This window comes from Camelus bactrianus, chromosome 1, assembly GCF_048773025.1.
Source record: "Camelus bactrianus isolate YW-2024 breed Bactrian camel chromosome 1, ASM4877302v1, whole genome shotgun sequence".
In the NCBI taxonomy this organism is placed as follows: domain Eukaryota; kingdom Metazoa; phylum Chordata; class Mammalia; order Artiodactyla; family Camelidae; genus Camelus; species Camelus bactrianus.
In genome coordinates, this window is record NC_133539.1 from 1,885,234 (window position 1) to 1,898,632 (window position 13,399).

At 53.6% G+C, this 13,399-nt stretch overlaps 1 protein-coding gene across 6 annotated transcripts in view; it reads right to left on the reverse strand.

The window, feature by feature from the left end:
* Nucleotides 1-1,744: 1,744 nt before the first annotated feature.
* Nucleotides 1,745-13,399, reverse strand: part of TRAPPC10 (trafficking protein particle complex subunit 10) — a 68,659-nt gene continuing 57,004 nt past the window's right edge. For 4 of the 6 annotated variants that reach the window (XM_074343693.1, XM_074343753.1, XM_074343966.1 and 1 more), the window contains 6 exons: nucleotides 11,832-11,932; nucleotides 10,405-10,531; nucleotides 9,233-9,403; nucleotides 5,030-5,207; nucleotides 3,422-3,616; nucleotides 1,745-3,192 (listed from right to left, as the gene is read on the reverse strand). In XM_074343693.1, the coding sequence (XP_074199794.1) occupies nucleotides 2,954-3,192; nucleotides 3,422-3,616; nucleotides 5,030-5,207; nucleotides 9,233-9,403; nucleotides 10,405-10,531; nucleotides 11,832-11,932 (1,011 nt within the window). In that variant the 3' untranslated portion in view covers nucleotides 1,745-2,953. Of the gene's footprint in view, nucleotides 3,193-3,421; nucleotides 3,617-5,029; nucleotides 9,135-9,232; nucleotides 9,404-10,404; nucleotides 10,532-11,831; nucleotides 11,933-13,399 lie in introns of those variants that run through there. The other 2 variants (XM_074343808.1, XM_074343885.1) reach the window with 2 other exon arrangements.

A 13,399-nucleotide genomic window follows, 5' to 3' on the forward strand; every position in this document is an offset into this window, starting at 1 on the left:
CATGAAAATGGAATTAATACCTGCAGTATCAAAGTCACCAACTTGTCACCTTTTCCAGCCACAGAATCCCAGCAAACGGTATTAACAATGCCTTCAGGTCTTACAGCCTGACATACAGGATGAATAAATTTAGAGAAAGGGGCATTTTCATGAAAAATCAGATTTTAAAACCACATAGGATTTATTTTAAAGATCACAGTTGACAATAAAACATTTAGCTCAGTCTAGTTTGATCTTTTATTAAAAAAAGTAGTATAAGTTTTCATCGTATATACATACCTGGAGTGTTTAATTTCATTTTGTAACACAAACTTATTTTAAACACTAAAGAAAAGCTGAGTAGAAGCCTGTGTGTCTTCTCCGCTCTTACGGGGTGTCTAGCCTCATCAGCAGGGACTAACACAGGAATCTGGCCCACTACAATGGAACTGCAGGTAGAAGTCATTTTCAGATTAAATACCACAATTTCCACATTAGAATCAGCAGAGTTATAATTTTTCCTATCACAGGAGGCCCCATGAAATTCACCAAAATTATAACTTTTCTTTTTCATTTGCTAGTATTTACATGTCTCACAGATATTTGTAAACTGGCTGCATATTCTGTTTTTTAGATGCACAGTCTGTATCTGGCTTCACAGTTACTTAACAGCTGCTACACCTTTACCAGCAAAATCAGCTTGTCTCAAACCCGTAAGCCCTATTTTATTTTAAACACAACAAAAATCCAACTACAGCCTTTTAGTTTAAAAAAAAAAACAAATTTTAGATGACATTATTCACTGGTGTTAAAAAACAAAACAAACAAACAAAAACCCCGAGGAGCCCATGTAATTGAAGATTGCAAAAGATCTTTTGGGTAATTAGGGGGAAAAAATCCAAACCTCTGATCATTTCAATTTCATTCAATTTCCAGACATAAGAAACCACCATAAACATTCTGGATTTCCCCTTCATTTTTTCCCTTCTGAATAGGTATGTAGTTAGAGAATTTCATCCCGGAATTGGAACCCAGCACAGAAGTCCAACAGAAATAGGGTAACCTAACCAGTGATCACGCCCCCCTTCCAGGTGAGCCGGGAAGCTCGTTATACTTGGAGGAGGGGCTCCTTCCCGGGGCTCCGAGGCTCGCCATGCGGTAGACGCTTTTCTGACAAATCTGAAAGGTCTCTTCACACATGGGGCGTGGCAGACCTGTAGGGCAATCAATTTTTACAATAAAACCAGTTTACTTTAGAAACCCTAAACTATCGTTAGATGCTGAAGTTCTAGCTTGCCTAACCAGCTGACCAAGTTTACTGGTTTTAAACTGCACATAAGGAAAGAACGTTTCTGAAAGGTTTAATGAGACACACAAGTACTATCTTCTTTGTACACGTCTCCAGTTTCTATAAGTGAAGGACACGGAGGGGGATTCACCACCTTTATTCGTTAAATGAGCTAGGAGACCACATCAGAAGAGAAGACTTCACAGATGTGCTCTGCACCCATCTTGACCTGTGCCTTCTCACCGCCCACCGCTGCAGGCAGGGGACAGGCAGGGACGGTGGCAGCTGCAGAAGGCTCCTTTTCTCTAAGGCTCACACACTTGAGGTTCTTCACAGGACGCCCCATCCTCCGCTCGACCTGACTACACTCACTCACTTGCATTAATCTGGCCAAGTTCAACTCCAACCACTCTTCCCCAGTGAATTAAGAGTTCTCTATTTCATATGTACAAAAATACCTCGCTTTGGAGAGCTGGAAAAGGGTTAATACACACAACATTTATTTACAAGCTGTGACTTTCACACCAATAGAAACACACACATTTATTTTGTCCTTGATTTTTGGTGCAACTTATACATAAACATTACATCAGTTAGTTTGTACTTTTAAAAATAATAAATCAACTTTATGTACAATTAAATTTACAACCTAAAGCAAGTTAATCCATTGGTATGACTGCGATTTAGCGGATAGCAGAGAGTAGTCCCAGACTTTCATCCTTCCTACGACCAGACTAGAAGTACACTGAGAGACCCCGAATCTTCATTTAAGTGGAACCTCTTAATTTCTGAGACTTAAGGTGCAAAAGAAAAATAGATTATACAGTTACAATTACATGTAAAGACTTTAAAGGTGAGAGAAAAACAATGCAACGTATTAACCCCCACATATGTGACAATTAAATAAACACACATTTAATTCCAAGTGCATGTGATACCTAATCAACATGGTGAGGGTGGGAGAAAGGGTTCCAGAAACTTTTCTTCCTAAATTGTTCAATACCGCGCTGTTTCTCATGCCCTGGCCCAGTTGTCCTACAGTACCTTTAAAATGGCTCCAGCTAACGGGTGCTCCAGGCCCACCCAGTCTGACCTCCCAAGGCACAGAAGGGGTTTGTTCCCTCCCCACCCCACCCTCAGCCCCACCCACCCCCAGCCCCACCCACCTGCCCAGAAGGGGTGTTACTGGAGAAAAGCACAACCAGATGACGTGGGGTAAAGAGCTGTGTGTTACCCCTGAGGAGACTTACAAATCCACCTGGTCCAGACACCGGGCAGCCGTGTGACACACACGGGTCACTAACGAGACAGCGAGGCCTGCTGTGTGCACACCTGACGCACACCTGGACTTCCGCCCAGAACCGGCAGACTGCCGTGGGGCGGGAGAGACCACTGGAAAGCGCGTCCACGAGCAGGGTGAGTGGTGTCAGAGTGGGGCGCTGGGCAAACGCCAGATGAAGCAGGGCACGGGGTGGGGAGCGGAGAAAACAGCGAGGACTCCACGCCACAGACAACACAAAAGAACGACGCGGTTCCGTGGGCCAGCCGAACACCGAACACTCTCTGCGGCCGCCACGCCGGGCAGGACCTGGAAGTCTGGTTAGAGCTAGAAGTCACGGCAGACAGCTGCCAGCCGGGTCCCCTCAGGCGCACACACGCCGGCCTGGGGGTGCGGCCGGGGCACGGTCATGTGACACTGACTTCCAGAACGTGGTCATCCTTGCTGGGGACGACCAGGACCTGCGTGCCCGCGCTGCAGTTGAAGACCTGGCCGGGGGGCAGCGCCTGCAGCCGGGGCATGGGCAAGCCCTTGTGCTCACTGCTGGCGGCTGAGTGCCCACTGCCCCTGCTCCTGATGCTGCTGCTGTCCAGCTGCTCGTCCACGTGCTTGTCCACTGACAGGCCGTCGTTTTCTATCCAGCTGTCTGCAAAATGCACAGGGGGTGAGGCAGAGGCCATGCTGACCTCAACCCACCCCCGACTCCCCTTCCCGGAACAGCAAGCTTCAGGGCACAGGGGTGTGAAGGGAATCTCGGGCAGGGGCCTTGGGGGCTCGCTCTCCCAATAGGTGGCGAGACGCGAGCCCAACTAGGTGTCTGGTGTCAGATCCCACGGGGCCACCTTATCCCACCTTGGCACGGACCGCGCCCTTACCGGCATCCAGCTGTGAGGAGTGTGCAGAGTGATGGGGGAGGTACTTGAACAGCCTGACATCGGGGAGGGGGAGGTAGCCCGCGAAGAGGGGCATCACCTCCATGTGGACTCTGTGAGTGGCCCGAGCACACACGGGCATGGAGACGACGCCGGAGCTCTTCCCGCACACGGCCCAATTGCTGCTGTTGTCCACGACTGAAACAGAGAGCACGGCTGTCACCAGGAAGGGCCTTCAGCGCTCACACCAGAGCAGAGGCACCAACAGACCCGAACACTGGAGCACAGACCGAGACCTCAACATCTTGTAACTGCGCCTTAAAATGAAACACACTTGGTCTAATAACTAAGATATATGTTAGGAGCATGAGGAAGACCACTGTCTTCTCAGGTTAGTAAGTGAACAGTAACTCAGTTCTGTTTTGAAAGCTCTGCGTGTAAAGAACCAAGGGCGCGGCTGCTCATGCTGTCCCATCAGGGATGCGGACGGAGCAGGGTGTAGCTCGCCCGGCACCAACCCATGGGTCTGCCTCCCAACTCTGCCCTCGCGGGAGCCCCTGGCAGGATGGGAAGAAAAGACGTCTGGCAAGCACTCAGCGCCTCCTCCAGTGCCTCAGAGAGTCTCATGCGCAGCAGTGTCTTCAACACTGATGATCTTGGTGGGTTCAGGGTGAGCCGGGCACTGAAGGCTGCTGCACCGCGCAGGCCTGCGTGACTCGGGCACCACTTTCCCTAGTGACCGAAGCATGGTGCCACGAGGTGGTGCCAGAGCGGAAGAGCCCTTCAAGATGCAAGACAGACCAAAGCGCTTTGAGGAGCTGAGCTCACACATGTGGTTCAAGAGTCCACGCGGTAACTAGCCTGTAAAAAGCCACCACCTGTCAGGTGTCGGGGGCGTCAGAGAGAACTATCCAGTTATCTGAAGGCTGCTAGGTGCATCCTCCTTTCCCAGCCACGTATCCATGCAGGACCGGACTCCCTCCATGCCTTCCCCCAGCTCGGGCTGCTACCGCAGCCTGGATGCGCCAGGCGGGGACTCGGGCGCCTTCCCCCAGCCACACACGGCAGAGACGTGAGAAGATGCAGAACCACGCCATTCTTCTTGCTATGGTTTCGTGTTTTGGAAAACAGTTTTTTCCAGAGTAACATCATGTAGCAGGTTTCCTTTTATTTTAAAATAAGTACACAAATATCTGCCTCCATATTTATTTCTGGCACATGAAAAGCCTGACAACTTCTGCTGAAGCAGTGAAGGCCCCCGACAAGGGGGCTGCAGAGGGGGATCCGGCAGACCAGGGAGGGAGGAGGAGCCGAGAAGGGGGGTGACAGGAGGCTGGAGGGAAAAGGGCAGGAGCCTGACCACAGGATGCCCGGATGGCTGAGCGATGGAGCCTGGACTCCGCTCACGGAGGACATGCAGACCCTGCCTCACGGGTAGAGGACGGGCTCAGCCCCAAGCCCCTCAACGGCTTGAACACCTGCTAGATGACTCCACAGGAACCAGGTTCAACACCCTGCGAGCCCAGGGCCACGTTGTATCACGCAACATTCAAACGCTCTTTTAATTCTAGAATGTCTCACCACCAAGGGGAGAGCCACTTCCAGACCTACCTTCGTACATAAGCTTTGTCGAAAAATACTCCGCAGATTCTGTCAGCGCCTCATCCTTGTCCACCTCCAAGAGGTCGGCGAGCCGTGTGATGGTCACCTCCAAGGAGCAGAGGGCGCCCGTCTTACAGAGCTCGGCCCCCGGTGGGGGCGAGATCTCAGCTGTCACACTGTACAGCGTCTGAAAGAAAGGAGAGAAGATACAGAGCAGACACGCAAACACTCTGAAGAAATGCCACGTGAGGCCGCAGGGTCCTGCCTGCAGACCAGAGCGAGAGCCGCTGCTCCATGCAGGCCACGTTATCAGCTGCGCCCCCGGACCGGCCCCCAGCACAGACCACGTTCTGGGGAAGCCCCGCCTCGAGAGCCTTCAGTCTCCCTCCGCGGGATCCGTCCAGGCCCCGCCAGCCCCCGCGAGCCTATTGCAGACTCAGGGTCACCACCGCCTGCCGGGCCCCTCCCCCGTCTGCGGGTCCTCCCTATCCAAGTGCCTGGGCTATTTCAGGGCAGAGGCCAGCCAGCCCGTCAGTTCACCCCACGGCTGCAGAACGCGCTACTAAAACCACGGACACATTCTCACCAAAGCACAGCATCAGTATCACAACATGAACGCCAGTTCCCTGGGATCATCCAGTACCAAGTCCACAACCAGCCGCCTCCACAGTGTCTCTGCCTCTGACCTACTGACCTGGTTTTCACACCTGTTCACCCGCACCCCATCCAGGACCAGCAAAGACCCAAGGTCTGCACGGGGAGACAGACAGCCCCGCAGGCAGCCCCGCTTCTGAGGGTCAGCACTCCTCCTTTCAGGACACCGTCCAGGGCGCAGCTCAGCTTCTCTGGGGTATCGCTGCCTCACCAGCCGTCCTGCTTGACTGAGCGGCCTGCAGGGACCTTAAACTGACACTGGCCCCTCACACCAGTGCTCGTCCCAGACAGCAGCCCACAGTCACAAGCAGATGGAAGTCCCTGATACGACTTTTCCCACATCCCTTGTGATTAACCGTCTCCCGGCCTCCCAGGGCCTTCCGCCTACGTGCCCCTCAGATGAGACCCCCGTGGGGCTGAATGAAACCCGCTCTGTGGTGTGAACTGACTGATCCAGGCATAGGAACCCCTGACGCTCCACAGACCCACTCAAAGGCACGTGGCCCAGGCCCTGCCTCCCTGTCTGCGCGCGGCCTTGCCCTCCCTGTGTGGCCCCGGCGCAGGCCGCGTCCCTCCTCCAGGGCCCGTGAGCAGTAGACCTCTCCATCTCCACTTCTTGTGGTCGGTGTGGAACCGCAGTCCACCGCCGGCAACCCGTGCTCCACTTAACAAGCGTGAAGGTACCGACGTCACAGCAGCCATAGGTAGTGATCACAGCACAACCCGACTGCAAAGCGTTCTGCTGGGACAGCGACGTGTCCAAAGAAAAGATTTCGGAATTTTAAAAAGCCTGCTACCGAGACAGAACATTTCTCTGGGAGCTAACAAGGCCAAACACTGTCCCAGAGGGGCCTTGCCCAGCGACTCTCCCGTCAAGCACCGGCGCCGGGGTGGGGCAAGGACAGAGCTGCTGACCCGAGGGGCTGCGTGGCCACAAGGACACAAAGACGCCGCGTGTGTGGGGCAGAGGGATGTGACCCCCGGATGGGAGCGGACAGACCCCATCCCAGGGGAAGAAGGTGAAGGAAAGCCAGGTGGAGAGAGCGGCAACAGCGAACGGGCTGACAGAGGAGCTCCTGCCCTGGCAGCTCACGGCCGGGCCGCGCAGTCCGGAAGGTCTGAGAGGCCAAAGACGCGTGAGTCGTGCTCAGGGCCAGGAAGGCAGCTCTGAGCTACGGAGCGACGGGTGACTGTGCTCCTAAGCGTTCTGATTGCCGCCCCTGGACACTCACGGGCTGAGGGGCGGCCGCAGGGAAGCCCTGGACCTTCGGAGGCTGCAGGCACCACGCCCAGAAATAAGCCTCCTCGGAAATCAACCCCAACACTGACAGCCACCAGATCTTCAACAAGGGTGCCAAGGCCACCTGAGGGGAGGGAAGAGTCCTGCCAACAAATGGGACGGGAGCACCTGAACGGCCACGCAGACAGAATGAACTTGGAACCTCCTCTCACCACACAGAGAAGTTAACTCTCAGTAGGAGTTAAAACTATACATGTGAGTAGAGCTAAAACTATAAACTCTTAGAAGAAAACACAGGAGACCTTTTTGAACTTGGGATAATAAGCAATGGTGGCTCAGATCCTACACCGAGAGTACAGGAAATAAAGAGAGCCTGGTAAGCTGGGCTCCAGCGAAAGTAAAACCGTTTGTGCTTCAAAGGACACCATCAAGAAAGCGAAAGTACAAACACGAAGTGGGAGGAAATACCTGCAGACCCTGCGTATGATCAGGGACTGAACACGCGAAGAGCACTGACAACTCAACAAGAAGACAACCGCACTAAAAGTGGGAAAAGGAGATGGACAGACGTCTCTCCAAAGAAGATGCACAAATGGCCGAAAAGCACAAGGAAGATGCTCACCGCCACCCGACGTCACGGAGGTGAGAGACGGCCTCCCTCCCAGCGCGGGGGCTGCGGCCGGACGGCCAGCGAGAGCGAGCGTCGGCGGGCACCTGGAACCCGGAGCCCGCACGTGCTGCCGAGAGAACGTAAAGTGATGTTCCCTTAAGAACAGTTCAGCAGCTTCTCACAAACTTACCACATGTGTCCCGGCAACACAGAACCGAGCACATCTGGGTGCACAGAACTCACCCAAGGACCCCCCCAGACAGCATCGCCATGCCTAGCAGCCCTGGGGGGAACAGCCTGGACGTGCAGCGCAGAGGACTGAGCAGCCATGTGGTCCACCGCACCACAGGGCGCTATTCCGCCCCCCACGAGGAGGGGCCCCGCCACACAATGCAAAATGGGTGACCCTGGGCAACACCGTGACACGGAGAAGCAGCCAGTCTCGAAAGACCACACGGAACACGCCTGCCCTCGAGCAGGTGGCAGAGGCACACCTGCCTCTGGGTGGGCCGGGGCTAAGAGGGGGGCGCAGGCGTGGGGAAGCCCTGGGATGGTGGAGGCACTCTGACATCCGGTCCTGGCCGTGGTGACACAAGCCTGTCACACACAACACGCGCTTAACGTGCCACACGGGTGAGCTTCACGGTGTGCAAACTACATCTCCATAAAGCTTTTTCTTAAAAAAGTGGCATCTGTATCTCCGGTCCTCGGAGGACCAGTGTGGAAGAGAGCGACCCCCCAGGTGCTTGCGCTGGCCGTCCACCCGCTCGCTCCGCGCTGAAGGAAGCCCTTCCCTACACTCGGAGTCTGAAAAGAAACAAGAAAGATGGAAAAGTAACAGTGGACACGGCTACCTTGTTATTAACCATCCGCAGCGAGCAAACCACGGTAACAGTATGCCAACTCCTCATCGTACGAATCATTTACTGTTCGGCGGCTGTTAACACATTGAAAAGGCCCCTGTCTGTACAACAAAACGATGAGCTACACCAGGGATTACGCTTCACTCTGAGGCTAATGAGAAAGCTCAGAAACTCAGGAGGGTCCAAGCAAACAGACACCGGGTTGGAGGAGGGACTGAAAAAACTGCTAATATCAAGAGCTACGCACACAAACACCTTCTCAGATAAAGTGCTGTGTGACAATCTCAGCTGTAAAAGGAAAGGAAAAGCCACAAAACAGTGTGTCCACATTCTGACTCACCTCACACGAAGCCCACTCAGCTCCCCAAGGAACAAAGCCCATCCCTCTTTGCTCGCCCAGCCCAGGCCACTTTCAGCTCCGCACTTAACGCGCAAGTTAAAGAAAACCTTCGCCCCATCGACTGCGTAAATTTCTATAATACTCTCAGTTTTCCTCCTAAGAAACTAGAGACATGCCTTAATAGAGCAGCAGCCGAGGGTCGAGGAGGAAGGAGTCGCTGTCGGGGGGGAAGGGGAGACGGGAAGAGGTGGGGGTCCCGGCTGCAGACCAGCACACTCAGTGGAGAGCGCGCAGGAGGGCGGGTCTCAGGCCTGCCACCTGGCGAGGACCCGGGGCTCCAAACGCTGCAGGCGACGCTTCAGCCCCTCCGAGCGCAGGCCGTTCCCGGGGTCTGCAGCTTCATTATACTGAAAAAGCCTGTCCGTCTGATCTCCAGAAGATACAGAATACGATGCCACCGTCCATCCCCCACCCACAACCCCACCAGAGAGAAGGCAACACATACAAAAAAATTGTCCACTTGGAATTCATACGTATAGGGCTTTAGGGAGACAGACAGTCGTTGCTCAGAAGCCGGCGAGAATCCAACGGAGAACTGGCCGTGCAGGGGCGGGGGAGGCTCCCGGGTCCACTTCAGCTCCCAGACGAAGAAGGCCGCCTGCTCGCTGCGGACGTGCTGCAAGAGAGCGGCCGTCACCGCGCATGCAGAGGCGGGGCCGACGCGCAGCCCCCAGGCGCCCCGCACGGCCTGCACCAGCCTCCCTGCGGGGACTTGCCCTTGAGGAAGACTGCCCCCAGCTGGTTAAAAGGCTTTGATTTGTCATGGTTCACAAGCCTGACAGCACAGGGGAAGACTGTTTACTAGAACGCAGCAGCCCGTACGTTTCCGACATGGGACGTGTCAGCGAGCGTGTGAAAGGGCCACTGTTACACCCACGCCAGCTGCTCTGTTTCTACCACTAGGTGAAGCGAGGAGAAGAACTAGCACCCCTCAGGCATGAAGTCCACGCCTACACGTGCAGCGACAGACGTGGGGAGCGCTTGAAATGGAGCAAATGCTAGTTGGGAAAAATCCTTTGTAAACGCTAAAGATCAGACATCCATTAAGAAAAGTCTGATCTTCTAAACACTCAGCATTCACTGTCTAAAAACACACGCGACAAGTGGACAGAAAAAGTGGGGCCGGGGCTCAGCCAGGCCGCGCAGACGTGAGCGTGGCTCCTTTTCACAGCTCCCCCCTACCCCCGAGAGCCATCGCTGGGCACAGGCGGGCATTTAATCGGAGGCACTGCTTCCGGGCTGATGGAGTCCACGCGGTCAGCACGAGACTCAAGAATGAGCCTGGAGTGCTGTCGATCTGCGCATGGAGGCAGACACATGTAAGATTTAACCTTTCTGAAAACACAAATACCAGCCTATCTCCTAACCCGTCCACTGTGCCGCTCGGCCCAAAGTGAAGCGCAACCATATGATGTTGCGGCCACAGAGCCGAGCCTCAGGGCCATCCTCCTCCCGGTGTGCGCTCCGCCGACCACCGGCACGGTCGCGCTCTGTGCGGAGAGGCTTAAGCTAAAAACACACTGTCATTTTCATCAAGACGTGACGGGCGTGCCATCACCACACTTCTTCCACCGTTTTCTGTCCAGAAGTTCATGCTCGACTCCAGGGAACGGGTACCTGCTGGGAGTCCGTGTGCAGCGGTACGAGTCGCAGGTCGCTGCTGTCCCCGGCAGCCACGAGATTACTATCTGACAGGTGGAAGTCAAGTTCGGACAAGTTCTGGACACACACTTGAACATACTTCCTAAAGGAGAAACACAAAAAGTAAGATTCTGACACTTGAGACCTTTATCAAATATATTTTGGCTGCGTTAAGACACAGTCCAGGAAATAAAAAAAGTGACACAGTAAAGTAAGAACGAGTTGTTACATATATTTCTACTTTCGATTTCACATGTAAAACCGTGAGAAAGAAACACATCTTCCTAAGCAAGCTATCTCTCGGGAAAAACAGATCAAAGAATATTCTATTTTGGATACATTGTTGCACGATTATAACTGACTTTCCTAAACATACAACAGATCGCAACATGTCATGGGAAAGAGCAATGAACACTCTCCATCCTCAGAAGCGATGACGACTCACTGAGAAACCAGCCAAGTCCAGGGCTCACCCTAATTTCCATCACATGTAAAGAGGGGCTTTGAAAAGCAAGGCTCAAGCAAAGCAGCTCAGAGCCGGCGCGGGGCTGCTGGTGTGTCTGGCCGCTGACCCAACAGGCCCCTCGCTCTGATGTGCAGGGAAGACACGCCGCCGCTGTAACGCTACTCTCTGCACATACCCTGCAGCTTTGCTTCCGAGTTACCTGAACATCGTCACGGCTGAAAGCCAGAGGGGACCGTGACAGTGAGAGCCCAGGGTCCACGGGCGCGCGGCACTTGCAGTGGGGCCCTGGACAGTGCCCCCCGATGGGGGGCCGATGGAGCACACGACAGCACCTGCAGACTCTTGTCCAAAAACTGACTCTGAGCCGAGTCAAGCGCTACAGCAGTGGCTGTCACAGGGGCGGCATCTGGAGACATCTGCGGTCTCAGACCGGGGTGGGGGTGGGTGGGCGTGCCACTGGCACAAAGTGGGGGAGCCAAGGGTGCTGCCAAACACCCACAGCTCAGGGCTACCTGCCCGAGCTCCAGCGGGGACAGACAGCAGCTGACGGGGAACCAGCCAAACAAACCCATGAGGACACGGCCAGTCAAACCCAGAATGGCGGACCTTCTGGAGGACCACTGGCCCAAGCCTGTCAACGTGCCAGTGGCTTGAGAAATGGGGAGGAGGGATAAAGACGGATCTCAGAAGCAAAGGGGGCTTTGCTGGAATCCCATGTCCTACAAATCAACTCTGCTCGATCATTTTTGAGACAGCTGGGGGGGCCTGGGTATCAACTGGGCATTGTAGGACCCAGGGAATTACTGTGAATTTTAGCAGGTGGACCCTGGCATCACAGCTGTAAGAAAATATGCTCAATGTCACCAAGGCCAAGCTCTGAACGAGAGGGCCTCCATGCAGGAGAGCCCAGGAAAGGAGCCGGGCCTGGGGTCCTTACCGTGTCCCAGCCGACAGCAGGGAGTGCGTGGTCCGGAAGGGCATGCTGAACGTCAGTGCGATGACAGTGGAGTAGATGGACCACGGGCAATCGATGGACACCTGAGGACAAAGAGGGACACACATTCAGACCACTCACCACACGGCAGAGCCACCACCACCTTCATCCCTCCAAGTCTACAGCAGCTGCCAACTTCCTAGACATCTAGTGTCTTCACCACTTCTCACCCAGAAAGAGCCCAGTCCACACCTGCACGAAGGAGAAAGCCCCGGACACAGAGCGTCTCAGCAGCCCCGGAGCAGAAGCACCACCAGCAGCACAGACCCCGCCTCACTGTCCTCGCCCACAGGTGGCCGCGACGCCAGGTGTGACTTTAGTGTGCAGGACGTTGTGACAAAGTGCTTTTACTCGCTTATGTGCAGATGACACTAACCAATGACTATTACAAAATTAAATGAACTGTCAAACTCTCAACCCACATGACACTGAATACCTAACTGAAAACCAATCAATTTAAGGATGCAGTGTGGACCATGCTATTAACTTCCTTAACGGCAGAAACCAGGTCTCAAACTTGCTTCCCCCACAGAACAAACGAACACACAGAGTACAGAACAGTTGTTCGCCCAGCCCCGACTCCGTGCGCTTGCTGGCCTGTCACCTTTCCCTCCCGAAGCCTGCAGCCGGTAAGGAGGGAGGGGATCTCCAGGACGGTGATGAGCACGTTGTTCCTGAGGAGCTGGCGTGTCTGGTGTTCATCATAATCCTCTGAAGTGACTGCTTTTCTTGGCCTTTCATCCTACTGCTTTTGTATACCCCTTTTTTTTTTTTTTTAATTATTCAGTTTATTTAAACTAAAAGACAAAAAAATAACAAAAAAGATAGTTCACCCATTCTCTCAGTCCCTGCTCCACACCTCAGGTAACCAGCAATCTCTTCTCTGTATCTTGGTTTTTATTTTGATTTATTAGATTCCACATATAAGTGAGATCGTTTGCCTTTCTCTGCCTGACTTAACTTCACTGAGCATAATGCCCTCTACATCCATCCATGTTGTTGCAAATGACAAGACGTCCTTCTTCTTTATGGCTGAGTAATACTCCAGTGTGTGTGCACACCACATCCTCTTTCTTCATTCCTTCGTCGGTGGATACTTAGGGTGCTCCCATGTCCCAGCTACTGTAAATAATGCTGGAATGAACATGGGGGTGCAGGTATCTCTCTGAGTTGGTGTTTTTGTTTTCTTCAGAAAAATACCCAGAAGTGGAGTTGCCAGATTGCATGGTAGCTTATTTTTTTCAAATTTTCTAAGGAACCTCCATACTGTTTTCCACAGTGGCTGCACCAGTTTATATCCCCAACAATAGTGCATGAGGTCCCCTCGTCTCTACATCCACGTCAACACTTGTCATTTGTTGTTTTTTGATAATATCCATCCTGGTAGGGCTGACGTGCTAACTCACTGTGGTTTCGATTGCATTTCCCTGATGACCAGTGATGCTGAGCATCTTTTCATGTCCCTGTTGGCCTTCTGTGTGTCCTCTTTGGTAAAATGTCTCTTCAGATCT